This window comes from Numida meleagris, chromosome 3 (genome assembly GCF_002078875.1).
Source record: "Numida meleagris isolate 19003 breed g44 Domestic line chromosome 3, NumMel1.0, whole genome shotgun sequence".
NCBI classification, from domain to species: Eukaryota; Metazoa; Chordata; class Aves; order Galliformes; family Numididae; genus Numida; species Numida meleagris.
In genome coordinates this window covers 45,096,142-45,123,620 of record NC_034411.1, presented here as the reverse complement: position 1 = coordinate 45,123,620, position 27,479 = coordinate 45,096,142, and the positions used below count along the sequence as shown (strand labels likewise).

General features: G+C 36.9%; 1 protein-coding gene across 2 annotated transcripts in view; it reads right to left on the bottom strand.

Annotated features, from left to right (window-relative positions):
• The window catches only part of PRKN (parkin RBR E3 ubiquitin protein ligase), a 712,245-nt gene that overhangs the window by 345,991 nt on the left and 338,775 nt on the right, over nt 1-27,479 (bottom strand). For both annotated transcript variants that reach the window (XM_021391068.1, XM_021391066.1), the window contains exon 6: nt 16,437-16,552. In XM_021391068.1, coding sequence (XP_021246743.1) covers nt 16,437-16,552 — 116 coding nt within the window. The remainder of the gene's footprint in view (nt 1-16,436; nt 16,553-27,479) is intronic.

Below are 27,479 nucleotides of genomic sequence, written 5' to 3'. Positions count from 1 at the left end.
CAATACTAAAAAGAGACTCTTTGGTGAGACTCAGAATTTCTTGAGTGTATGGGCTATGAGTGAGAATTTGTAATACAAGGGACAGGAGGACATATCAGAGAACAATGGCACAACAGTACAAGAAAGCAGAACAAGTCCATATGTTACCTCTTACCCCTTACTAAGGCTTGGGGCTCTGAATTAATTTAAGGGAATTTGAAAACGTATGTCATGTATACAGGCAGTTGATGAAATTTATGGAAAACCACCTAGTTCAAGAGGTGACAAACTCCCATCAACTTCCATAAAGAAATAAGTTAAGCAGGTGCATCTGTGAGCTCACCAGAATCTCTATAAACAATGTATATTTGACTACCTTGCATGATGTAATTTTATGCAACTTAACAGAGTAAAACGTACACAGAAGCACAAATGTATGTAACTAATCAAACTTGGCTGAAACTTTTTGACTAATTCTACTGTGTTTCTGAAATAAATGAAATGTGTTAGAATAACATTTTTATATACAAAAACCAAATACATTAAATAATCTCGAGCATATTTATCAAATTGCAGATAGCATGCATAATAATAGGCAAAATCATTTCATCAATAATAAATTCATACTTCCCTTATTATGCATTTTAAAATAGTATACTTAAATTTTCTCATGCAATTTTCCCCTTTCTAATTAGTTAAAGAAAAAAAAAACAGCAGGTACTAACAGTAATTCAGCAACAAGTCTTGTCTCTTAGATCATTAACATTTTCTTGATCAGACATTCTAGTATAAATTCATTTTTTAATGGTTCATACTCCGTGATTCAATGGTCAATAGATGTTCTAGACACACTGCAGCTGTGCAATATAGCACGGAGATCACAGATCCACTGGAGTCTGTGCTGGTCCACCTGCTGGCTTATTAGACCCCGGTACAGATTTCATTATGGACCAATCATTTATTAATAAGTCTACTGGATGTTTCTGAGTACTCCAGAACTTTTTATGAACTGAAGTTTAAAATAAAAGCATGAACTTCTTCCTTAAGGTATTGCACACCTTAAAAAATGCAAAGAAAAGAACAAACTATTATTCACTTTTCCTCTGAAGAAAATTATTACAGACTTGTGTGAATAATTAAACGTATCTTACAAGGTACTAACACTTCAGGGCACTTCACTGACGTTTAAGTCTGCAAGTGTTAAGAACATGAGAAATACTTTAAGAGGGTTCCTGTTCAGATACATCTTGAGTAAGTGAATGAATGGGTCACTGACTCAGCAATGATCTTTTGTTGCTGAAAGTCAGGGGAGTTTTGCCAACGACCCCAATGGGAACAATATCACCTTCTCAATATTAAAGTTAGTATATTTCCTGTCTCCTTTGATCCATTTAACAAGGTGATGAAATATCAATATCTAGAATATTTACTAAGTTCCGAGTGGATTATATGTTTGGCAAGACTCAAAGAAACACTGATAATCCCACCTAAATTTTGATCTCTCACCTTGAGGTTGAATTAAAAAAAAAAAGGTATTTTATTTATATATGCAATATAGCCTGTTCTACTTTTAGAGTCAAAACCAAATCAGAGCTGATACTAACATTTAGGAATTAAAAAAAAATCTTCACCATTCAAAGGAAAATATTCCTTCTGAGAGCACCAAATAGCATTTCATGATATAACTTGATAGCATGGCCTCATATGTCAGCATTTTGTCTATTTGGCATATGTGTCGCAGTTACACTAACGATCTGGATGATAGGGCAGGGTACAGCCTCAGCAAGACTACAGATGATACAAAGCTAAGTGCAGTTGTGGATACACCAGTGGGTCACGCTGCCATTCAGAGTGACCAGGACAGTGCAGAGAAATAGGCTGACAGGGACCTCATGAAGCCCAACAAAGGGAAGTACGAAGCCCTGCCCCTGGGAATGAATAATCCAAGGCACCAACCAGTATGTGCTGAAAGCCACCTAGCTGGAAAATGGCTTTGCAGAAAAGGACATGGGGGTCCTGGGTTACAGCAAGTTGAACGTAATCCAGCAGTGCACCCCTGTGTTGTGCGGGTGACGGAGCACTGGCACAGATTGCCAAACAAGGCTGTGGTGTGTCCCTCCTTCTTCAAAAGCTGCCTGGACACGAGTCTGGGTGCCCTGCTCTGAGCAGCCTTGCTTGAGCAGGCGTTGGACCAGGTACTCCAGCAGTCCCTGCCAATCTCAAATGAATTTTTCTGCCTCTGACTAAGGAACTCCTTGAGGCCTTTCAGACAGCAACAGGTCACATTTTTTCTGCTGCTTCTGTATCCAATCTGAACATCTCATACTGAGTGGAAGCCTACTGAAGTGCTGCCCAACTTATGTGTGGAGTCAGAGACAATCCCTGTGCCCGTATTACCAATCAGGCACACCAGAGGCTTAATTTAATTCGCTTTGGCACCTGTGAAAACATGGGCTTTGGAATTTTCTAATTTTCAACAAAAGCTCTACAAATGACACCAAAAATACTTCCTGAGATTTGACTGGTCAGGTGGAAGATGATGAGTACTAGATTCAGCATCTAAAAATTATTGCATTACAATGGAAGAAATGCCAATGTGTATGTAGAGTGCTTTCTTTTCCTTTTAGCATCCTGTACCTAGATCATTCTGTATGCTTTTCACAAGCACTACTCAGTTTCCAAGCTTAGTTAATAATAACTCCCCTTAACTTTCATCTTCTAACTATGTCAAAGTTTATGACATTGTAAAACGTATAAAACATACCCAAATATCTGAATAGCTGGAGAAGATGCTACGCATACCAGACGTGTAGATCACTTTGTCTTTAAAACATAGAAGAGGAGTTGTAATAGGATAATTCATAAAATCTGTAGCATGGAAATTAAATAAAGAGAAAAGTGCTACAGATTGCTGTAAGCCAGAATCACCTAATAGCATTAAAGAGAAAGGAATGACCATTAGAGTCTATGAGATACTCTAAGTACCCCTCAAGGGCCTGTACATGCTTCACTGCTTTATGTGAAGCCTTATGTCCTTCAGAGTACAATCTTGTTAATCAGTTCTCAAGGTCACTGCTGAAAACAAGAGACACTGACTGTGCAGATGTAAAAGATATTTATTTCTGGAAAAACATGTAATTCCGTTTTTGTGAAAACAATAAACTGAAGTGTATTACAGAAGTCCAAACCTGCAAATATTTATCCCTACTGACACCACAAAAACACATCACAAAATTGTTTGCAGTGTCTGTCTAGAGGCTCAAGGTGCCCACACCTCCTATCACAGTCTCCATCTGAAAGGAGAAAATGCTGAAGATGAGAGAAAGTGCACCTACCTTGGGAATAGTCTTTCCTATTAGAATCTCAGTGACCAAGAAACTACACTTTAAGTGAACCTTAGTGAATTATTAGGAATCAAAATGTGGGTGAACAGTACTAAAATTCAATTTCTAAAAGCAAAGTTCTGGTAAGACAATAAAGGCTTTAGAAAAACCGTGGAATATTTATACTCTAATAAAAAGAGGGGACAAAATATCCCATTCAAGAAAAAAAATAATAAAGAAGCTGCTTTCCTGGCTTTTTTTTTTTTCCTAAAGAGGTATGCCTGCCAAATAAATACACTAAAGCAAACAGCTGAAATAAAAATAGATCACCAAGTTAAAGAAAGAAGAGATTTACCTTAGTTTTATATTATTTGAGGACCAGTTCTTTCTCAAGAATGGTTCGAATAAGGAAATTTCACGGCTGGAAAGGAGCTTTAAATGGCTGTTAATACCATCCTTATTTGTAGTTCCTAATAGTGATTATTGAATTTCCACTGGAGGGCTATTCAGGGGAGAGAGTCCAAAGGTTTCAGCAGAGTAAAAAAAGGGATGCATGGTCCCAATGCAAGAAAACCACCAGAATGACTGAGGTCACACAGCTAAGAATAATAAGATAACCTGTTTTTCCTTAGCAGCAGCTTAACAATTTCAATCCTCACACCTGCAGAACCTGCTAGGTACCAGTTCATCCAACTGCAATATCCTGACTATACTACAATAGCCTTAGAGATCATGAACATGTAGGGTTACACTGCACACACAGAACTTCAAAATACTTCTTCTCCTATGCACCATTATACTTACATCTTCAAAGCCAGTAAAGAAATAAAACTTTGTAAGAAAAATCATTTGATTTAATACCTACTGAAAGGTTTTTAGTTACCTTTAAAATGAGTCTTTTTAAAGAGGATTACTTTAAATGCATTAAAAAGAGATGAAAGAGATAAAATAAATACATGCACAAACATGTCCACAAAAAACTATAACGATTATTTTAGCTAAATGTATGGATATTTTTGAAATGTAAGACAAAAATATTTTTTGAAACCTTGGTGAATGAAGTCTGAAACATTTTTTCTGTCCCCTTTCACTGGTATTCTACTTTAAACACAAGATTAAATTAGAATGCATTGGACTGAATAAATAACTTTCTGAAGCTGTTTCACCTTAACATGACCAGCCTGAATCACATTGCAGCTTTCTTATCACCACGTGCTTTCTGATCAGGACATAGTCTGATTTCTTGTGAGGAATATGTACCAAATGTAAATAAATAACTTATTTTGTAATAAAATACAATGCAGGTTAGGCATTTTGGAGGCACTTTTTGGAGCAAAGGCATTGATTTGCTCAAGAGTAGAGCTCAATATTGGCATCAGCATTGTCAGTATGTTTGCAAGAGCAGGTTGCCCAGATTCATACCTAGGTGCAGTCAGCCTTGCTGTACATTATATTCAAAGAGGTTGCTCATTGGTTTGTTGGCACTTTGTATAACGTTGGCTAGAGTGATCACAGAGAATGTACCTTATGGGAAGAGGACTGACTGTTCTTTTTTGTTGCTGCTAACATCACAACAAAAAGAAAAAGGAATGTAATTTGAATTTGCAAAAATGCAAGTGGTATTCTTGTGCCAAGAGAAGGCTCTCTAGTTCCTACTTATTTTGTTCATATTCACCAGATCTGTCTTCCACTGAGGGAAATAAGAATCGGGTAATTAGTGGAAAGAAAAGTGTTTAAATTTTAAAATGTAATGCACCCAAAATAAGAAGTTTGCTCTGAAAGTAATGCCTCCTATTTTATTATGCTGGCCCACGATGTCAGAGGCAGATGGTGGTGGTACAGCAGTAGAGGCAGAACCTTCCCATCAGTATCCTGTTAGATGCTGCTGCTGTGTGACAGATGGCAGCAGAGGGGCAGCCTTCAAAATGGCGTCCGACATGGCAGTGTGCTTATAGCAAAATAAAACAATAAGTTTGACCGCTTATTATACAAAAATAAATGAACGTATTTTTTTTCAACACATTTCTCAGTCCCTCCTTGTTCTCCCAAACAAAATTTTGTACTCGTATGCCCTTGAAATTGATGAAATTAAAAATATTATTCCAGAATTTGGGATTTATTTATTAATCCAGAGACATCTGGAAAGCAATATATATATTGGCACCAACTTTCATGCAGTGTAGTTATCCTAAAATGTTGATTTGAACTAGGTTTTTATGGACTCTGGTAACAATCTCTAAGGAGCTCTTACACTGAGGAATTGAATAGATATTAAAGACATTACCTACAACAATAGTTACTGTTCCATATTAAATCATTAAGGGAGTCTATGAAACGTCAAGTGACATTTAATAAAGTTCACTACATATTATGACAGGTTCTCTACCTAATAAACAGTCCTTCATGTGTTTGATTAGAGAAAATATATGTTGGTACTTCTGCTTGATAATGCTACTTCCATTTTTTGCTTTCTGCAAATTTTTGCAAGTTACTATTACTCTTCCATGTACATATTTAGTTTTTTTGCTGTTGGGTTGCTTCACTTTCTAATACGTTCATGCATTTCTCTGTTTCTCATATCTCCAAATGCCATCCGTGTCTTCCACAAGCATTTATTCCCCAGTTTTTGCTACAATAACAAGTGTTTGACAATATTGATAACAGCAGATATAAGTTATTTCCCTATAAGTTTATGACCAAGAAATAACCAAATAAAAAATAAAAATAATATCAGATAGCAAACGTTCATGTTACTTTTTTTTCTCTGTAGAGCACTAAAAAACTGAATATACAGAATATTTACTGTTGCATATATATATAATGCTACAGTTACATAAATTCTTGTAGATTTTATCCAAGGCAAGCAGCCTAAAAGGTTTTTTCAATTATCAGCCTAATCACTAACAAATTTCTAACTCTCTATGACTCTATCATAAATATATGTATAGCTGTTTCTTCCATGTTAAACAATTGTCTTACAAAGTCATCTTTTGAACATTAGACTTCTATACACTAAGCATTCATAATGTTTAAATATCCTTTGTAGGACTGCTTAGAAATTTGCATATTTTTGTTTGACTTCTCCTTCAATAACAGTGTACAAAACACACCACCTCTTTTTCAGTTCACCAAGCTGTCTGTATCTCCTTCTCTTCATTTATGCTAATCGAAGGCACTTCCTAGTAAACAATTATAATGGACTAAAAATTAATTTCTTAAAATTAACTCAAATAGTTACTCATTACTAGTAACTAAAATATTTTCTAAATGTTATAAATATGTCCAAGAAAGAAAAAGGAGAGTTGGATAAAACTGAATTGTGATGATGAAATTTAGCAGATGTACTGCCTCTCATATCAAGTTAGAAATGTACATGAAAGAAATCAGTTCACAACAGAAATGAAATACAGCCCAACTGTTTCAAATACTCCTAGCAGTGGCTGTAAAAAAAACCACATTTATACATATCAGAAGTCATATATACTCGTACATACAAATATATGCGTAAGTGTAAAAAAAATCAGCTGATAGTCAAGACATTCCTTCCACAACTCCTTCCTATCTGTGATAAGTTCTTTAAGTTAAGCAAAAAATGAATGCAATTTTCTGCCTTTGCTTATTCTGCTGATGTTGGGTCAATCAGTATAGAGTAATTCTGCTATCAAGTAAGTGAAGATTGCCTGAGAAAGAGCCATAGCTAGAAAAGTTGGAAAGTTGTATCAATAAATAAACTCCTCATTTGATACTGCGGACTGTCTCTGAGGGATCTAACAGGTATCAAATCTTCCCACTATATTGTGGACAACATATCCTTGCAAATAGAAGGGGAACCAGAGCAAAATTCTTCATAAAATCATTAAAAAAATAATATTTAACATATGCAAGTTTAAAAGACTTTAATTTTCTATTCATGGTATTGATGGATATGTGTATTTATATATACACACACGCAATCACACACACAGTATATCTGAAGTGGATCTGAAAACAATTTTTATACAATAGTCATGTCATTTTTCCACTTCTCTGTATTTAACTGTTTCCAAATTACATCTCAATGTAATCACATCTATCAATGATTCATTAATGACACATTCAATGTTAGTTACTAAATGTCAATTAATTAAAAACATTAAAGCAGTGACTTTTTCTTTAAAGGGCAGATTTCTTATTGTCACACTTTATTTGCACAAGTTTCTTCAGCTGTCACATATTCACTTTCAATTCCTTATTGTTGCTTATTTTAAAAATTTCCTAAGACAAAATTGGAGCCATTAAAAGTTGATGTCTCAACAGCTCTCAGCTTCCTGACGTGCAAGACTAGCCAAACAGAAGGCGAATCATCAGAAAATAATAGCTCAAATTACTCCACAAAACCTTCCCAGAATACTTCAGCTCCAATCTGTAGGAAACAAACTCTCTGCAATTTATTCACCTTGTTCATTCAGACCTCAGGTTTCTGCCGAGATTATTAGGATTGATGATTATTATCCCCTGTGATGGTGAGCTCCTGAAATATGGATATCTGCCCAAAGACAACTGGACTGTGACCTCCAGTGACAATTCTCATCATCCACTGTACAGCTATCAGGTGGTGATGATACAACAGTCACAAAAGCCTAGCCCTGGAGCAGAACATACCAGAGCAAAAAAATAAAAATAAAAAAAGCTTGATTCTCTGTGTTGAGGAATTATTTTTAAATGGAAGGAAAATAAACTCACAAACACCTGGGCCTGCTAACGTTTATGAGAGAAAAGACACTGTGGGCTTGCAAGTCTCAAAATGTCTCTTGGAACAACATTTCACAAAAATCTGTTACTGTGTTTTTCTCATGTATTTCAAATAAATTCTAACATTCATATTTAAACATGCAGCTCTTGCACAAAAACTACAGTCATCATCTTGCATATGATCAATAAGAGAAAAATGTCAAGTAGACCTTCTTCCTCAAAATGTTTTGGAAGTAAGGTCCACCAAACTTCGCATGTGGAGAAACTGGAGACTTGACATGTCACTTTCAATTAAAAAAATTGAACTTGATGAATTTAATTAATTAGAGTTAATTTATTAAGTCTGTCCTGCACAATGCATTAAAATACTTAAGCAAATAAATCAGCAAAACAAAAAACCCATTGCATTACTCATGCCATAACTAAGAATGGCAGAGAAGATGCAACATATGAGTCTACTCATAATATTCTACAATCCGCAGGGTTCAGGTGAAACTTCAGATGAAAAATAAAATTGATGACATGTACTGCATCTAATATTAACACGAAGATGCACATTACTGAAATTAGTTTACATTAGAAATAAAATACACCTGTAACTATCTCAAAAATTCTTAGCAACTCTTAGTAGCTGTTTAAAAAACACGTAAACAGGCCATAAGTCAGATATATTTTTATTCACAAATACATGAATAAGTGTAAAAAATCAGCCAGTAGTCAAGACTCTCCCTTCCACCTCTCCTTCCCATAAACTGCACTGTTCTCTAGCACCAAAAAGAGAAGAAAGTAGGCAGCATTTGTTCTCATGGATGGACAGAAAAAAAGTTCATACTTGCTATTTGATAAAGGAGAAGAGAGGCTGCATAACATCCTTCTCGCTTATCCCCTGCCAGTAAAGGACATGTATGATATAACTGTACAACAGCTTTGCCAATCTATTCTTAACTTCAGAAATCCATAGAAGCTAGAAGCTGTCTCACTGAGATGAAGTTGCAGTGCAGATCATAATGGATCTGGAGGAAAAACAGTAAGAACCCAATGCTGTCCTGTCAGTGCCATAAGGGGCAGCTATATATTAGTGGCTACAATTCTATGGAATGGTTAAAGCAGCTGAATTTCATGCAAAATGTACATGTTCCAGAAGCCCATGGTACAAATGTTAGAGTCTAAAACCCACAGTATATGTAATGAAGGTCACTTACTGGCATTAGTAGACTTCGTTCATGTTTTAAAATACCAACAAAACTGGCAGTGAAATGTTTTCTCTGCATGGCTTTGCTTGCATCAGAACTCAAATTACAACTGTAAAAATCAGTATTCTACAGGCTACTTTGTTGAGAAAAGGAAAAAAAAAAAGCCCTAAACCAATTAGTAACAGTTCTTAGTTTGCTATTTGATTAATTACTTACTTTAAGTGATTCTTCAGAAATCTCATTAATTTCTTAGAAGAGAAAGCAGTAGACATTGTCCCTGATGGTCATAATACTTAGACAAAGTAGATTTAATTCTTAACGTAATCTTTTCTCGTTTCTCTTTGAACAACTCAAAGTACATAAAGACAACAGAAAATAGCAGGCAGAGATTTGGAGGGGAGCCTGCATTATCAAAACAGGTCACAGAGAGAAACAACGTACTTTAAAAAAGATAAGTATAGACTTAATAGGACGTAATAACTTGCATGGATTATAATAGCCAAGTGATAATTCCAGGTTCCAATCCCCCAGAAACAAAGAGAAAATAGTAACTGAAAGACCAGAATAAGGTGTTATTTACTTTACTAAAAACATCTCAACAACATTGGCAATATCTTTTAATGTACACAGCCTGCATTTTAGGTCTTGAAAGGGAACAGAAGGGCCTTTATAAAAATCTGTTCAAATCGCATCAGAGTTGACCCCAGACAAAACTCTTCAACCGCAACTTCTGATTCAATCCTGACAGTAAGATTTGTAGGATTATTTATATTTTAAAGCTTTTGGATATCAAGGAAGACCTCACTTTTCTGTAATATTCACTAGCACATTTCTCCTCTAGTTGTTTCTTTCCTTTTTTTTCCTATTGAAATCCAGACAGCATCCAGAAAGAAAGAAAGGTAAGGCAAAAAATTTTATGAGTTTCTAAAAAAAAAGTTTAAATTGAAGTAAAAGAAATGTTTGACCTCAAAGCAACATACAGCACTATTATGCAATATGGGAAAGAATATCATGGTTAATAGGTAACTCAATACATCTTCTACATCACAGAACCACAGACTGGTTGACGTAGGAAAAGGACCTCCGAAGGCCATCTGGCCTAACCCTCTGCTCAAGCAGGCCCACCCAGCGCAGGTTCTCCACAACTATGTCCAGGTTACTTTTGAAGATCTCTAAGGCAGAGATTCTACAGTCTCTTTGGGCAATACGTGCCTGTGCTTGGTCACCTGCACAGTAAAGAAGTGCTTTGTGATGTTTGGATGGAACATCCTGTGTTCTATTTATGCCCACTGCCTCCTGTTCCGTCACTGGGCACCACTGAAAAGAGCCTAGCTGTGTCTTCACTGCATCCTCCCTTCAGGCATTTATGTACACTGATAAAATCCCTGATACCCTATTTCACTAAGCTAAGATGGTCTTTCAGCCTTTCCTTATTGGAGATGTCCTCCAGTCCCTTAATCAACTGCAAGAGGGAAAAAACAAAATAAAACAAAAAACAAAAAGCTTAGTTGTACTTTTTATTCATTAAAAAAAAGACAAAAAAAAAAAACAAAACAAGACAAAAGATGGCTGATTAAGAGCTAGTTAAAGGCTTTGGAGACTGAAAGTAGTCCCAACAGAACAAGATTAACAAACAGTTATCCCTAAAGACATGCAGAGTCATTCATTCTTTATTGACTCAAGATGAAGTCAATAAAGTCTACTGAATTTCTAACATGATTTTCTGTGGTACTTTCCCTCTGAGGTTTTCCCTCCAAATACTGACCTTCTCCAATAGTGTCCCGCCATGGAGTTTAATGTGATCAGAGACTGAATTGACTTGGCTGAAAATAATTATGACAAAGATCTTAAACTGCAGTTACCCTTGAAGAACATTTTGAGTATACACTTCTAATTCTTACCACTGGCAAAATCAAGCTCCTCTTCCAACTCTAGCATTAAGAAGTCTGAATGGCAGAAAAGCAAATTACAATATTCAATTGTCTAAACAAAAATAACTTTTTTTGCTGAAGATTATGAAGTAGGAATTTATTGGATAAAATCTTTTGATCAACACAAAAGCAAATACTTCTCCTTCTGAAGAATTCTTTCTACCTATTAAAGGACAGCAAGCATCACATGTCTTTTGTATTTATCTGCATCTCTTGAAAGCTAAAAATAATGGTGCCTTTAGGAATTATGCTCTATCTAGTTTGTGAAAGATGACATGAGGCACTTCTGTTCTGCACATTTTATTTTTACACTGCTTAACACTGTTGTTATTCCTGAACCTGATTTATGAGTACCCAGGGGGTACTCCTAGCCCCTTTTGATGTTACTTCTAGAAACAGTTGAGAAAAGCAAATCACCCTTTGAGTATTGAACAGTTTTAGCATTTGTTTCAACTTTCAGCCATTTGCTCAATTTATTAAGAGCTTCTTCAAAAACATAAAATAGCAACGTATCACCTTGAATGCTATAGAAAGGAATAAATGTGTAAAGGTTGCCAATTCATGCTAACTCTGTTGTAGATAAGCAGAAAGCACTGGAAGCGATTACACTATATGGAATACTGCCTACGGATTTAATATAAACCTACAAAAGTGTTTGGTTCTGAAATATTTCACTCTGTCACAGCTACAGGAAAATATTCATAACAAATATAAAGCCAGGGCAAACACAGTGTGTGCCTAATGTAAACTGGAGAGTAAAAATTGGCAATAGGCTTAAATATTACTTCCACTTTGTATTTTTCTATACATCACAGAGTACAGTACTTCTTTAAATACGACTTTTATGAGTTCTGCAGACCTCACTAAAATCAGACATGCTGCACTGAGCACCTTGGGGCTTAACTGTTCCATGTGTGATGGACTGTCCATGATAAATGTATGTAAGCAACCAGAGAAAAAGTGAGAACCATAGAATCATCTAGGTTGGAAAAGACCTTCAAGATCATTATGTTCAACAATCAACCTGAGCTACGCAGTCCACCACTAACCATTCTCCTCCAGTGCAATGTTCAAGTCACTCCAAGGGTAGGGACTCTACCATTTCCCTGGACAGCCCATTCCAGTACTTGACCATCCTCTCCATAAAGAAATTCTTCCTAAAACCCAATCAAAACCTCCTCTGGCACAACTTGAAACCATTTATTCATCTCCTATCACTTGTCATCTGACAAGAGAATGACTTCTGCAACCTCTTCTCAGGTACTTACAGACAGTGATGAGGCCTCCCATCAACCTCCTCTTCTGCGAACTAAATAACCCTAATTCTCTTGGTCATTCCTCATAAATCTAGTTTTCACCAGCTTTGTTGCTCTTCATTGTAAATGCTTGACTAACTCAATATCCTTCTTGTAGTGAAGGGCCCAAAACTGAACACAATATTTGAGATATCTTGCTAGAAACAAGATTTAAGAAATATGTAAATAACACATGGCTATAATCTTTTCCTGTTCCAACTTTTTTTCATTAAAAAAAAGGAAGAAAAATGTATTATGAAGAATAGGCACAAAATCTTTTTTTTGGGTGTGGGTGTAGCAGAGCTAATACAAAGTAATTGTTAATGTTCCAGCTGAATGCTATAAAATGATAAAAGCACATTTCACTAAATACTGCTACAGCAGAGCTGGTATTTTTCAGCTGCATAGGAGTATTTTATAGAGATCAACATCAAGAATACAGAGACCTATATGCTTAAATAAAGTGAAAAGCCTATGTGTATTTATATATCTTTGAGTTATATAAGTGTCCCAAGAGCAGATGGTTGGAGAAAAGAATTAGAAACTCAAAAAATCCGAGCAGAGACTTTACAGGTAGCCCAAGTACACAGAATGACCTTTGCACAGCACCTAGAAATAGGTATCATTTATCCTGTGAAGCTCAGGTTTTAGTACAGAAATTTCAGTTTTCAGTTATGTCTTTTGATGCTTCTTGAACCCTACATAGGGAATACTAGGACATGAATAACCCTTTTCCATGCCATCTTGCCACTGGGATAAAAGGTATACTTTCACTGCAGATCTAGTTTCAGCAATGAGCCCTCAGATTTCAGCATCAAGATTTTGTCGACCTGTCTGTGACAAAAAGACATCTATCAGATTACTGTGTAGGATATCTACCAATCATTTGCCTTGCGATCAGGCTCTCCTTCATTTAGTAATACAGAGTCATGCTAAGGCTCTGAATTGCAGTAAGGGAAATCACTGTTCTTGCCCAGTGAACTGTTAGATTGCACAGGTGAAATTACTGCTTTTAAGTAGGTTTGTCTCCACCTTTGCAGTGAAAGGTTGAGTTAGCAATTCAAGAGAGACTGCTGTTTGGAGACAGCTATGTAACTAAGAGGGCTGCTTTGAAAGGAATACCTCCTATGCTACTATATTGGCCTATAATGTCAGAGGTGGATGTTGGTGCTATGGCAGTAGCAGCTGAACCTTTCCACCAATATTCCATTACATGCTGTTGCTGTGTGACTGATGGCAGCAGAAGGGCAGTCTGACAAAATGGCGTCTGAGATGGAAGCATGTAAGAAGCAAAGTATGTCACAGAATTCCTCCATGCAGAAAAAAATGGCACCCAATGACATTCATTGACACTTGCTGAAGATTCATGGAGACCAAACAGTGGATGTGAGCACACTGAAGCAGTGGGTGGTGCATTTCAGCAGTAGCGACAGTGACATGGAAGACAAGCCACATTCTGGACAGCCATGCAGGTTTTCTATGGGCATGGCATGCAGGCTCATGTTCATTGAGGTTGAAAATGCATAGCTAATGGTGGTGACTATGTTGAAAAATAGTACTTTGTAAATTAGAATTCGTTCTAATAGTGTTATTGTGCTCTTTATAGCTGTTGTAGTTTTCATGGAAAAAAACAGGAGGCATTACTTTTGGAGTGACCAACATACACCACAGAGGATGCTTTCAAAATAATCTCCTTCCAGAAGACACATGATATGAATCACTATAGAGTTCAACTGTTCCTTCCATACATTCCCTATTTTGACCATCATTTTACAGTTTTCACCACTATACATTTTCACCTAAGTAAGGGTGCTATCTGCACTGAGGCAGAGTCAAGGTACTATCAAATTAGTTGACCACAAAAGAGAGGAGGATCTGAAATAATGTTGTCTAATGCCTGTCGATTTAATTTTCCCCAGTTCCACTGGCCAGTACAAAAGACCTGCCCGTATCTGGGAGGACATGAGGAGGTATGCAGGAGAACACCTTCAAAATCTTATGAAGCATGTAAGAAAATAGAAGACAGAATATCCTCATCATTATTTCACTTCATCTCTTGGAGAATGAGAGAGGAAATCTAAGCCCACAGCTCTAGGAAGCGAGGAGTTGAATTCTGCTTAGGTTAATTTATTAATACATTTACAACTGAAAAACAAAAAAAGGCTACTGACAACTCTTCTGCTCATTCTTTCATTCCTGGGATAACAGATTTCAGTGCCACCTGCCAACAATCCCATTATGTCCTACAAGACATACTGAGATCGAAGCTCATTCCTGTGAGTTCGTGGAGACTGATGAGGATACAGCTGGTCTGTAGGCTGCTTTTACATTATCTGCCATGTCTTCCTCACAACACAGCATGAGACCAAAAAGACGTCTACCTTCAGTGTTCTGTGTATAAATCCAACAAGCTTATCTGTAAATGAATGCTCCCATAATTCTGTGCTAAAAATCTACTGAAACTGAGGTTTCTATAGTTATTTGATTTAAGTAAATGAGAATTGACATGCTTTTAATAAATAAACTAGTAAATAAATAAATAAATAAACTACTAAAATTCAGGAAGCCAAATAGTCCTCGGAACAATTCAGCCAAGAAAACCCAGACAATTAAGTCTCAACTCTTTGTTTCCTTTGGGACTTCGCCACAAAACAGGGAAAGAAATTACAAATTCATTACTTTGGGTGAATAGTTCTGTACTGAATACATCAACTCAGGAGAATGTCAACATATCCATTTCAAATTTGATTGAAATAATTGTAACCAATTCTCAAGCCTAAGTAAACACATTTATGACTGATATTCTTCACTCTTCTTCTTTGGAAAAGGAGAAAGCTGGGCTCAGAATGGAAACTCCACATTGCCTTTAATTATTGAGAGGTTAATACTGGTGCATACCAAACCATTAGCAAAGTAATTCTGCACATTGTGCCTGTAAGACTCTGAAAGAGATGCAGAGCAACTCTGTAAAGCTTGCGTATATGTAATGAAATGGATACCATACACTTCTTTTCAGTATACAATTTTGTCTATAACTAAGAGACACATTCGTCAACCAAATATTGTCAGAAACAAAACAGCTACTATCATTACAGTAGCACATAAGCACAGCATAATTACACTAGGTCTGGAATAAAATCAGAATAACAACCTAGTATTTCCAACAGGAAGTTTTTTTTTGTTTTTTTTTTTCCAGGAATACGGTTTATTTTCCCAAGATATCCCTAACATTTTTATCCAGACTTCTTGCCATCTTATAAGACTATAGGTATTTTTTTCTAAATACATTATCCTGTTTCATAACACAGATGAATCAGAAGAAATACTTAAAATATACTTAAAATGAATAACATTTTTATTATTGGTTTTGAGGATCCACCTCAAAACTTCTGTCAGTAGGTGAATTTGTTTCAGATAATTCTTCACAACAGTGGCAGCTGTCTTTCTTGGCGATTAATTTTTAATCATACATTTGCAAGCAATGGTATTCTTGAATATATGTGCCCAATTGCCATACTGTCAGATGGGTTACAGTATTTAAAACTACAATAAACAAGAATATGAGAACAGATGAACCATCAATAATTTTGGTTTGATTTATAAAACATACACCAAAAGGTTTCTGTCCACTGGAATATTTTTTCAACGTCAAAATCATGATTTCATTCACTGTATCTCAAACTAGAGGCAAAGCTCTGTACGCCTACATCACTGCATTAAGCACTCAAGGCTGTAGCTAGAACATAAGCAGTCAGATTTCCACCTGTAATTTAACTAAGTCATATTAATTGTATTCATATCAGCAAAACAAAGAACACATCTGAATGTGGCCTTTTTCTACCACAATACTGAAAAAAAACACCATAAAAAACCTCACACATTTTAAAAGGCAAGTGAGCACAGAAAAAAAAAAAGCTCTTTGAAAGTGGTAAGTACTCTGAAGCATTGAGACTGTGAATCTCTGACACTTCTCACTGTACTTACCTAATATCCGTGCATGTTATACATGTGATACCGCGACTGTTTGTAGTAACAAGGTTCAATGCCACAGATGTTTCACTGTCAGTTGTTGGGTGCGCTCCACATTTAAAGTAAAACTCCTGAAGTATTAAGGAGAGATAAAGAAAAGATTACATAACTGCAGCTCATGTCCTCCCTTTATCTTAGGCTAACTGACATTTGAGACAACAGACAAATCACCACTGCCAACAGAAAAGGAGGACAATCATTAGGAAAGTTTTAGAAGGAATCCCTTGCAAAAATAGCAGCCTAGGCGCATGTTTTGTTCAGTCACTTCACAGAAAAAGATATTTCCTTGTGAACTGATTTGGTGTCAGTATGATATCGTTAAAATTTCTGGATTTATAGACGAAAGTGACTACATCTTGACTTCATCTAAGCATCTTAGGCAGAGTATTATGAACCATAACTGTACATGACTATTTCCAATTTTTGTTGTTGTTTTTGTTACAGATGTTACCATTCTCTGAACTTCAGAGTACAGAATTTTGGCTTTCAATTAATAAAGCCTAGTTGTGTTTTTGTGATGTTGGAAATCTACCAAATATGATTTTACTTTGAGATTAAAAGGAAGCTCTCTTAGGACACACGTCATATTTGCAATTATAGAATCACAGAATGGTTTGGGTTGGAAGGGATCCTTAAGATGATCTAGTTCCAACCTCCCCACTATAGGCATGGACATCTCACTCTAGACCAGGTTGCTCAAAGCCCCATCCAGCCTGGATGGATATATATCACGCTGCATTTGAATTAAGTTGCTTTGGACAATACAGCTCTACAATGGCTCTTACACCATGGTTATCAGTGTAATACTTTTCACATAACTGCGTTTTTGTTTTTATCTTTTTCTGTTCTTCTCAGGGAAGGCCATACCAATCATGCTGAGATTCAACAATGTTTTGCTATATAAGATTGTTTAACACGTCCAAATCGCTGTGTGCATACCTAAAAAAAAAAGCAGTCTGAAAATAGAAGCCAGAGATGACAGTTGATAGGGTTGTCGCTTTTTTCTTCCCCTCAAAGACCTTTTTTTTCCAGTATAAAATTGTTGAGGTTTGTAATGAAAACATTAAGACTGATACAAATGAAATGTGAATTTGAAAGAAAGTATAGATGCAAAAGCAACAGAAGAAGAAAGGGTGAGAAGTCACAAAAGAGTGATAGGTGTTGATGGCATCAAGATCACAAATGACTCTCTAGACATCCATACAAAGGGAAAAAAAGAAAAAAAAAATCAATACAGCCTTCCTTCTATGACGGTAAATTCTTCTTATCAGAGAAACACTGATATGCAAGAGATTGATCACCAATAAAATAATCAAATTCCACCTTATGTTAAGGACCCATTTCTGAAGGATGTATTAGCAGCGTTTTATTAAGACAGCTAAAAGGCAAGAAGATAGCTTAAAGATAAGTCTACTTTTACTGCAATCATCTGTACTTATTTACATAAACTCAGGTATTTTTTTAAACGACCAAATCATCCTTCTGAACTGTTCCAAAACACTGGGAACTAGCCCCAGGTAAGAAAATATGTTTTAAGTCATCCTAATAGAAAAGACTTGTGGTTTTTGTTTTTTTTTTTTCTTGCTCAGGACCCAATTTAACACAGCACTTGAATTCAAGATTAACTTGAAGCACTTCAGCAATCATGAATGAGGCAATGGAAGTACATATTCAACTAGAGTACATAAAACCTTAAACAATCTGTAACTAATTTATTTTCAACTTTAAAAAAAAAAAACATAATCTTCATATTATATAGTTTTGGAGCTTAGGTTTCCTTTGCTCTTTAATTCTATTTTTTCCCCTTCTTTTTTCGAAGGCATGAAATGGTAAGATGGATTTACTTTAATGCAGTAGAAGACCTGAAAATATCTTCTTCCTTCAGTACATATTCCACACCGAATATAGAACTAAGAGAATACTGAATACTCATGACTCCAGAACAGATAAACTATGGTCAAGGAAGTACGCAATGAAAAGATATATCTATTTTATAAACACCTTACCTCCTATAATAAAACTTTCTTTGGTCACAAGCAAAAAAGAAAAATTGAGCAAAAAGGAACTAAGCTCTAAAATATGCAAAAGATCCTCAGACTTGAACATTTTCTTCTATTTTTCTTTAGAAGATTTAATATTCATAGACTTTTGTGTGAAAACAACCAAAGCCACCAAATTAAAAAAAAAAAAAAAAAAAAAGAACAAGGTTACATACCCAAATGACTCTCTCAGCAACCCTGGGAAATTTACTTCTCTATACTTCTGCTTACAAGCTGCAAAACTGCTTTAAGAAAATTCCTTTGCTAATTACATTTATAAAATGCTTTGGTGTTTTTGAACGGGGAACATTACAGAATGCAAAAATATTATTTGAAATAACAAAAGAAATTACTCCCATCCTCAGAAACTATATGCTGAGAAACTGCCTGCTCGAGCAAACTACAATTTAAAAAGATAACAAATCTCAATATTAAACGCCAAAAGAATAGAGGGCTAGTTAGAACTAGAGGAAAAATCCCTTAGATTCTATGTTGAACATTTTTTCAGACTAAATTTTCAAGATTAAAGAATATAAAAAGTCATTAAGAGTATGTTGAGACTAGCAATGCAGTAAAAATAACTCATGCATGAAATGCAAATCCTTGTAAAAGATGTTGGCCTGCACAGCGCCTAGTTGTACAAAGCTCAGCAGCACAGTGCTTCCATAGGTCTGAGACACCAGAGCTGCTCTGGGAGCTCTGAAACACAGCAGGTTCAGGCCCTGAAAATGCAGCATGGTGAGCACCTGACAGTTCTGGCATTTCCACATTTATTTTTAATCATCGTAATACATATTCCAGTTGTTTGAAGCATTTTATAAGGCATGAACTTGATTAGTTTGCAGTTGCAATTAAAAACTTAAGAGGCTTGGGTTTATACATTGCGTGAATAATTCATAGATATTTGTTACATAGGATATATTTACAAGATTATATTTTAAACATACACACTAGTTGAAACTTCAGTTTTAGTAAACTTCTTCACTTGTGATGGTGTGTAGGCCCAGACTGCTCCCTGGGTCGGATCTCTCCTGTTCCTGGAAGAGGTGAGCAGCAGCTATCTACCAGATTTGCCAGATTTGAACAACTGGCACACTCAGATAAGCTGTAGTTACACTTTTTTAGATTAACACCAAAATATCTTTCCATACTTAATTTATATGCTGCTGTGTACAACGCTATTTTCACAATTTTTACCTCAAAATAAACAAAGTTTACATGACAACATAAAAGGGATAGGTAAGATTTTATTCAGTCTACATCACTATCTGACCACTTCTAAGTACTTAAAATAGTAAAATTACATTATACCACCGTTCTGCATTTTTGTTCGCAATTAGTAATAAATAAATGAAAATTTGATGAATGACATTTTTTAGTTTTTGTTAAGTTTTCCTGATCTGCAACGAGTAAGGATGTGAAGGAATTACTGGGAAAGCTTAGAAAAAAAATTCTAAGTTCTGAAAGTGAGTACTTTTATGATCACCTTCTATTGCAGTGAATACCTTTAGATCATTTTCCTGCCTAAAGGCATAGTTCCCATGAAATTGTGAACATTCTATTAAACATTACAAATGTCATCCTCTTGGCAGTGCATCTGATAGATTGTTATTTGGAGAAAGGAGCAGGCACTGCTGTTACACACTTTGTCATTTTCTTCATTCGTGCTACCATTTTTTGTGTCATGCAACACTGTAAAAATTGCAAGGGGGAAAGAAAAGGTTCAAAGATGCATGGTAACTGTATGCAGCTTTCCAAGAAACTCTTCCCTACGAGAAAAATACACTCCAATTTCTCAAAAACAAACACCTTATTTATATTTTACAAAAAAAAATAAGTAAATAGAAAATAAAAACAACCCACCCACCACAAAAACCCATCTTCCTAAACTCTATCTTGCCAGATAAAAGAGAATTTTATATATCCCTAATTTCTGACTACAGGCAAACTTTCTAGATGATCAAGCTTGGGCAGTACTTAAAGTGATCAAAGTGATGCTTAAACCTTCACTGTGAGGCTAGTTCGTGACAGTGAACAACGCAAGACAGTCCCAGACAAATAGTACCCTTTTTATGGGTATTCCCCAGTCTAGTAAAACTGTCAGAAGCAGTACTGCTCTTTGCTGACAAGTATCAAGATAGCCTGCATTTCCACTGATGTGCAACTTAGACACAAGAAAGAATTCCCACATACACTTCTTACTGCTGTGAAAACTGCTTAAAGATTCTAATGAAACTCATACTGTAATTCCTTCTTCCCTGTTCTTAAGTTATGGATCAAGAGAAGGCCCTAAGGTGGTGGTGTTCTGTGTTGGTTTTCTTCACGTGTGTAATGCACACATTTACTTAGAACTGATAGGTAAAGCTAATTATTAAAATACTGAAAATACAGCTTCCATTTTTCATATTAGCCATTGTACATCTCCATGTCTCCCCAGAATTATTCTCCTGAAAGAGAGAAAACTTCAATGTCATCCTGGCACACTTCCATGATAAGGCTTCGCTGCCTTCTCCAATTATTCAGTGTATCTTACGACAAACTGGAAGAAACCCACTTCAGAACAGTCTTCAAATCTAGCATGTTTTCAGAGATGTTTGAGAAGAACTGGGTTCATCCCTAAGAAGAGACATTTTAAGGTTCCAGCATCCCAGCAGAATTGCAGGCAGTGGCTTTCCTGAGCACAGGAATCCCACTCTAGTGAAAAATTCAGAAAACGTGACATGTTACCTGTATATGGAACAGGTGCTGTTTTTAAAGTTAAACCAAGAAGAAACACGTTAGACAGAAGGGCTGTTTGAATTCCATTGTTTAAATAATGAGGAAAGCCGTGCAGCCAAAGGACAATTCTTAGAGATTACCGCAGTCAGTTCTTTAATTAATCTGTTATTGACTCAAGAAGGTGGTGTATACATAAGACCGCTCCACTTCCTTCTGTGAGCCAACAGGATTTTGACGAGCTTTTGTTACTGGGAAACATTTTGCACAAAACAGTGGCCTCACTACCTAATTCCTTATTTCTTCATGCAGCTCAAGAAATAAGAGCCTCAAATCAGGCATTGAGCACTGTCTGCATCATGTAATACATGGATTTATTTACAGATTGCAACTCTGTGTGGTTTGGTTTTACTAAGAAAAGACTAAGTCCTAAACGATGTCTAAGATTAAAAAAATTATTAACCATAATCCAAGTTTTAGCAATATAGTTAGGTCTACAATCAAAAGATACATAAATAAAAACATAAGCATTACTATATTTACCTATAAATTTCAGATGAGATTTGTTTCATTTATGTCCAAAGTTCATCTGGAACTGCTCTTCCAACTTCTGTGGCTAATAAATTAACTGCTACTATCATCAGCAGTGCATTCTTTTATAGTAACCTCCATTCAATACTATTTCTTTTTTTGTTTTACTTCAGGTTCCAATCAGAATCAAGCTTTTTTTCTATGGATTTCCTCTAATTCACAATCTCAATGCTTGTTCGCAATATCAGAGGTGTGAAGGCTCTTTCAGCTGACTTTCCTAAGCTAAGCATGGCTAGCTGGGTCACCTTCTAGGCATATCAATTATAAATGCATTCATAAAAAGGTTTACGTGGCTGGCCTCCTTGGTTATGTAAAAGCAAAACTTGTTCTAAGGGAAAGGAAGAGTCTCAAACCTCAGACTTTCAAAAGCTCAGAACCTCTGATGTAGATCACGCAGTAGAACAGTACAACAGCTCATGGATGCTGTCAGAAGTGTGAGGTTTGAAAAAAATGCCTTCATGGGACTCACTGAGAAAACATCACTTAGGAGAGATCCGGTATTGTATAGGGTCCCTTGTTAAAATATATTTAATAATCACATAGACCTCAAAACTAAGCTGAAACATTTTTTGAAAAGAAGAATGATGAATGTTAAGATGTTACATTTCAATGTCTGTAAAAAGCATATACTTAGATTTAATGTGGCAACAGACAAAGGCAGCATAAAAAAGTAAAAGAAGCCTGAGTATCAGTTTTGGAGTAGCTGCTTAGCATGTATTATAATCAGCATATCCTGAACATTAGCACTGATTTCTACGATTTAAACTCCCCCTTAAATCTCTTTTAAAGTAGAATCCAACTGTTCAAATTTCTTACTAAGTGTTTCCTGTAGAGAATCAACACTCTACTCTGAGCTTAATTTCCTCAGGCAATCAGATTTGATTTTTTATATGTGAATGTCAGCCACAAAAAGGACTCAAGGAGGGAAAAAACTCAAATACCATATGACATCAGATCCTCAGCCTATGCTTTTTACAGCATAAAAAGTCGTCTGGAATTACAGGTTTGAGTGATTTCTTTCTTTATAAACCATGCCAAGAAGAAATTGCGGTAAAGACAGTGATGAAGAATTTAAAAAGATTACAGAATAAATCTAAAATGTACAAGAAAAAGAACTCCCATACTTGAATTGTAAATAATTCACAGATGACATTAAGTTGTGCTATCGCCCTCAAAACAAACTCATCCTGAGATTCAGAGATGTCTGCAGAGCTAACAAGTCAAATATCTAAGTAATTGAATCATTTCTGTAACTAGTTACCTTCCATCAGAATTGCATACAACACAGCCAATTTCATGGTCCAGTCTGTACATATTGCCATGGCTCTGCAATATATACATCAGATTCCCATCCATCTGATCCCAATTAGAACCAAAATATTTAAATCTTATCCATCCTTGGATATCAAAGAACTAGTCAGGTTCAAAGCTGATGAAAAGAAAAAGGTATTGTTAACCCAGCAACCACAGGAAAAACAAACAAGATGTTACTTTTGGTTTTAGGTTTTCAGCCTTCAGCTTATATCACCAGTGTCCTAGCATCTCACACCCATCCATTAACCACACAGATGATCTACAAGTTGTAACACAGCCAAAAGGCAGCACTAAGGCACTTTCCATTTAGCACTAAGGCTGCCTCAGGGGTAGCATCAGTGTTCCTTTTTTCTTTCAGCAGCAGTGTTAACTACTTAAGAAGGACATCAAAGAGCAGAGAATTTGTTTGAAGAAGGCACTGTAATCTTCAAAATATTTTATTTGATCTGTTACAGAACTGTGACATTTGCTTGCATGTAAATGGAAGTGGCGGTGGCAATACAGGAGACTTGAACTTCCCAAAACCATTCAGTGCAGAGTATAACTGTACAAGCTGCTCTTTTTTTTTTCCAAGATGTCTATGCAATTTCAATTGACAGAAATGATTAGGAACTCTTATTACTCTGTGGTGATACGACAAAACTGAAGAACAGATCCAAAGACTCAGCCTGATTTGTTTTACATTTTTTATGGTCTCAAAAATTAGGCATTGGTTAAAAAAAATATATCCTCTTAAGAAATACTTCCTCAAAAGAGTAATCTGTGCAATACGTAACTAAATGACCTAAACGACGCTCATTATATTTGATAATGGTGGGCTTCGACACTTGTTTTTGGTCCATAAAACATGTCCAATATACTGTGAAAATGCTATATTTCACATATCCTTTTTTTAAAAAACAAACAAACAATCAAAAAAGGATAGATCTTAAAAAAAAAAAAAAACCACCTTAAGCTTTCTCTCCAAGATAAATAATCCAGCTTTTCTGTCTTGGTATAGAACTATTTTATAATTCATTCTTTTTCTTTTTACCAATCATTGATCTTTCTGCTATAAGAAGTGGAGTAACAGAATTCATTTTATATAAGCAAAAAATTTTGACGCCAGAATGAGGTTACTCTAAGAATACCTATAAAACAAAGATCTAATTATAGTTTTCCAAATATGTAACAGGAAGGTTAAAAAAAAAAACAAAACTTAAAATAATCTGCAACTACAATGCAAAGAGTTCCAAGACACATTACAGACCTTCAATTACTAAGAAAGTCAAATGCCTTGTCTCTTCACCATTCACTTGACCGAAATAAGTACTTTCTCCTTTAACTGCTGTTAAGAACATTCTTTAAAAGACCTCTCACACACACACAAAATACCATAACTTAAAGTACTTTTGTAGGTTACTCTGAAGTCTGTGCTATATTCTTTGTTGCAACTCTTCCCCCTCCCTCCTCAGGCACAGACTGCCTTAGAGAACACACTGGTGGTGAAGTAAAACAAAACAGCCTTTAGAGATTGTTTTATAAAGATAACTTCACAGGAACAAAACAATATCAGGACATAATCTAGGGCAGCTTTATATGAGGTAAACTAGATAATTACAGGCATGTAAGCTTGACATCAGCCCTAAATATATATGGTACTTGATAAATAATGGAAGAATGTGTAATTAATGTCAAACAACAATGACTTATGGCAACTAGATACCATCAGAATAACCTGCAATTTTACGTGATTACAAGTTTAATGAAATAAAATATTTACACAGGTTTCTCTGTGGCATTTTATACAGAACTGGCATTCTGAATAAAAAACTAAAACACTAAAATTGATGTTAGATGGACTTAACTGATATATTTCAAGATATTATTTCCCACACTGATTCATCAAATTGTAATTTACAAGGCGGTATTGCAGTGATCATCACTTAGCTTTTTGATAAGCAAAACATCAGTTACATTTCTGGAATAAAAAGTAATTACTCATACGTTCTTAAGAAGGCAAAAATTCTGGGGGACAGAAAAATAAAGAAAAGAACAAGTTACTGAACAGCCCAAACAAACAGCTGGCTCAGTAAAGATAAAAATCACATAAAATACATATTTACAAGAGCCAAAAATACAGTTACAGCTTGAGAAGCAAGAGCTATGCATACAGGAAGAAGAAACCAGAGCCATATATACCCACAGGATTCTGTCCAGGGTGACAGTAACTGGAAAGGACTGAGGCTTTACAGAACACCTAGGAGAAAAGAAGACGTACAGACAATACTCTGACTGAATCTCTTAATAAATATGCTGCTATTAACACAGCCAAGCACAATCCATCACTTCCATAGTTAGCACTGATGAAATATGAACAACACTGTGCATCAATCTCTCCCAAAAGAAGTTAACTTGCATACACATAGAAAAAAAACATAAAAGAGACACTGGGCCCTAGCAGCCCAGAAGGCCAGCCGTACACTGGGCTGCAGCAAAAGAAGCATGGCCAGCAGGGTTCAGGGTGGTTCTGAACAACATACCACAGTAGGTCACATATTCCAAAGGTTCTGCTCTGTGTGAAATGTCTTGAAAAGAAGCACAAGACTTAGAACTTTATATGGACAAGGCCCTTAACGAGCTAATCACTTGCCAGAAATATTCAATTAATAGTTTCTAAATTCCCTCAAAGTAAAGATAGACTAAAGCCAAATTCCATCTCCCCTCTCATGTAAGGATCAGTTTACAACTCATTTCTATGTTTCTCAGAGAACATCAGTGTAGCTCTTTTGTAGCTCAAGGGAGGGAGGCAACAAAGACACAACTCTCAGTTGGCGCCTTTACAGGATTATTATAATTTGTACACAACATCGGACCTTAACAATGCTGTACAGATGTTTCCAATGGGCATTACGAATACCGTGACCTTATCAGTGCTCTGACTTTTCCCGAACACAGACCTTCCAGCATGAATTCCAGAAAGAAAAAAAAATAATCCATACACCAAATATTTTATTGGCAACAATCCAGACAGTTTGCAACATTAAAAATTCTGCTCCCCTCAAAATTCCCCATCATCACCTGTAAAAGATGTTGAAGGTGGGCAAACTTTTTAATATTATCTTTAAAAAGCTATGAGTATCTCAGCAATGACGTTAAAAACATAGAACGCCGATACAAAACAGAAAAGAGACACAGTGCCCTCGCAGCCCAGAAGGCCAGCCGTACCCTGGGCTGCACCAAAAGAAGCGTGGCCAGCAGGGCGACGGAGGTGACCCTGCCCCTCAGCTCCACGCTGGAGAGGCCTCGCCAGGAGTACTGCGTCCAGATGCGCAGCCTCAGGACAGGAGAGACGCGGACCTGCTGGAGCACGTCCAGAGGAGGGCCACAAAAACGATCCGAGGGATCTCACCTCCCCTGTGGGAACAGGCTGAGAGAGCTGGGGCTGTTCAGCCTGCAGAAGAGAAGGATCCGCGGAGACCTGATAGCGGCCTTTGAGTCTCTAAAAAGGGGCTGTCAGAAAGAAGGGGACAGGGTCTTTAGCAGGGTCTCTGCTGATAGGACAAGGGGAAGTGGGGGCAGGGCGGGGCGAAAGGGTGGGGACAGGGCACCTGTGACATCACAGGAGACGACTCACAGTACGGGGATGGTATCGGTGCCATCAGCAGGCGGTGCTCCTGCACTTTGACCCGGGCCAGCGGTGAGTGCAGCAGCAGGGAGGAGGCTGGGCTGGAAGAGGGACAAGGCCTTGCAAAGGCCAGCCCCAGGGGGCTTTCTGAGCCTGCAGCGAGGGCCCAGCCGCTCAGGGGAACACTGAGAGCAGGACTTGGGGCTGTCGCTGCCAGCACCGGCCTCACTCAGCCCCTACTGCCTCCCAGCTCCCTCACCCCAGCTCCCACCTGACCCCACGGGCCTGCATCTCCCGGCCTCGCTCCCCCAGTCGCGCGTGAGCACGCACCAAGCCCCACTGACCCCTCTCTCTTCTCTCCCTTCCAGACCATGAATTTGGCGTTTGTCCTCGCCTTCCTTCTGCACAATGTGCACGATGTTGGTGAAGAGTTTGACGCGGACATGCTCGTCCGCATGCAGCAGCGCCAGGTGTTTCTGCAAGAGCAGATGACACAGCAGCTGCAGGAGATAGAGCGGCTGAACCGGGAGCAGAGCGGGACTCATTTGCTAGCCCGGCTCTTTGCTGCCTTGCCATCCTGGCAGTTTGGGGCCTTGGCTGCAGGGCTCGTCTTGCTCTTGGTGCTCATCGGACTGCTGTGGAAAAGGAGACGACTCATGAACGTCAAAGCCGGAAGCGAGAAGGAGGAGGGTGCCACGGAAGAGGAGGAAGACCCCAGTGACGTCTCATTTT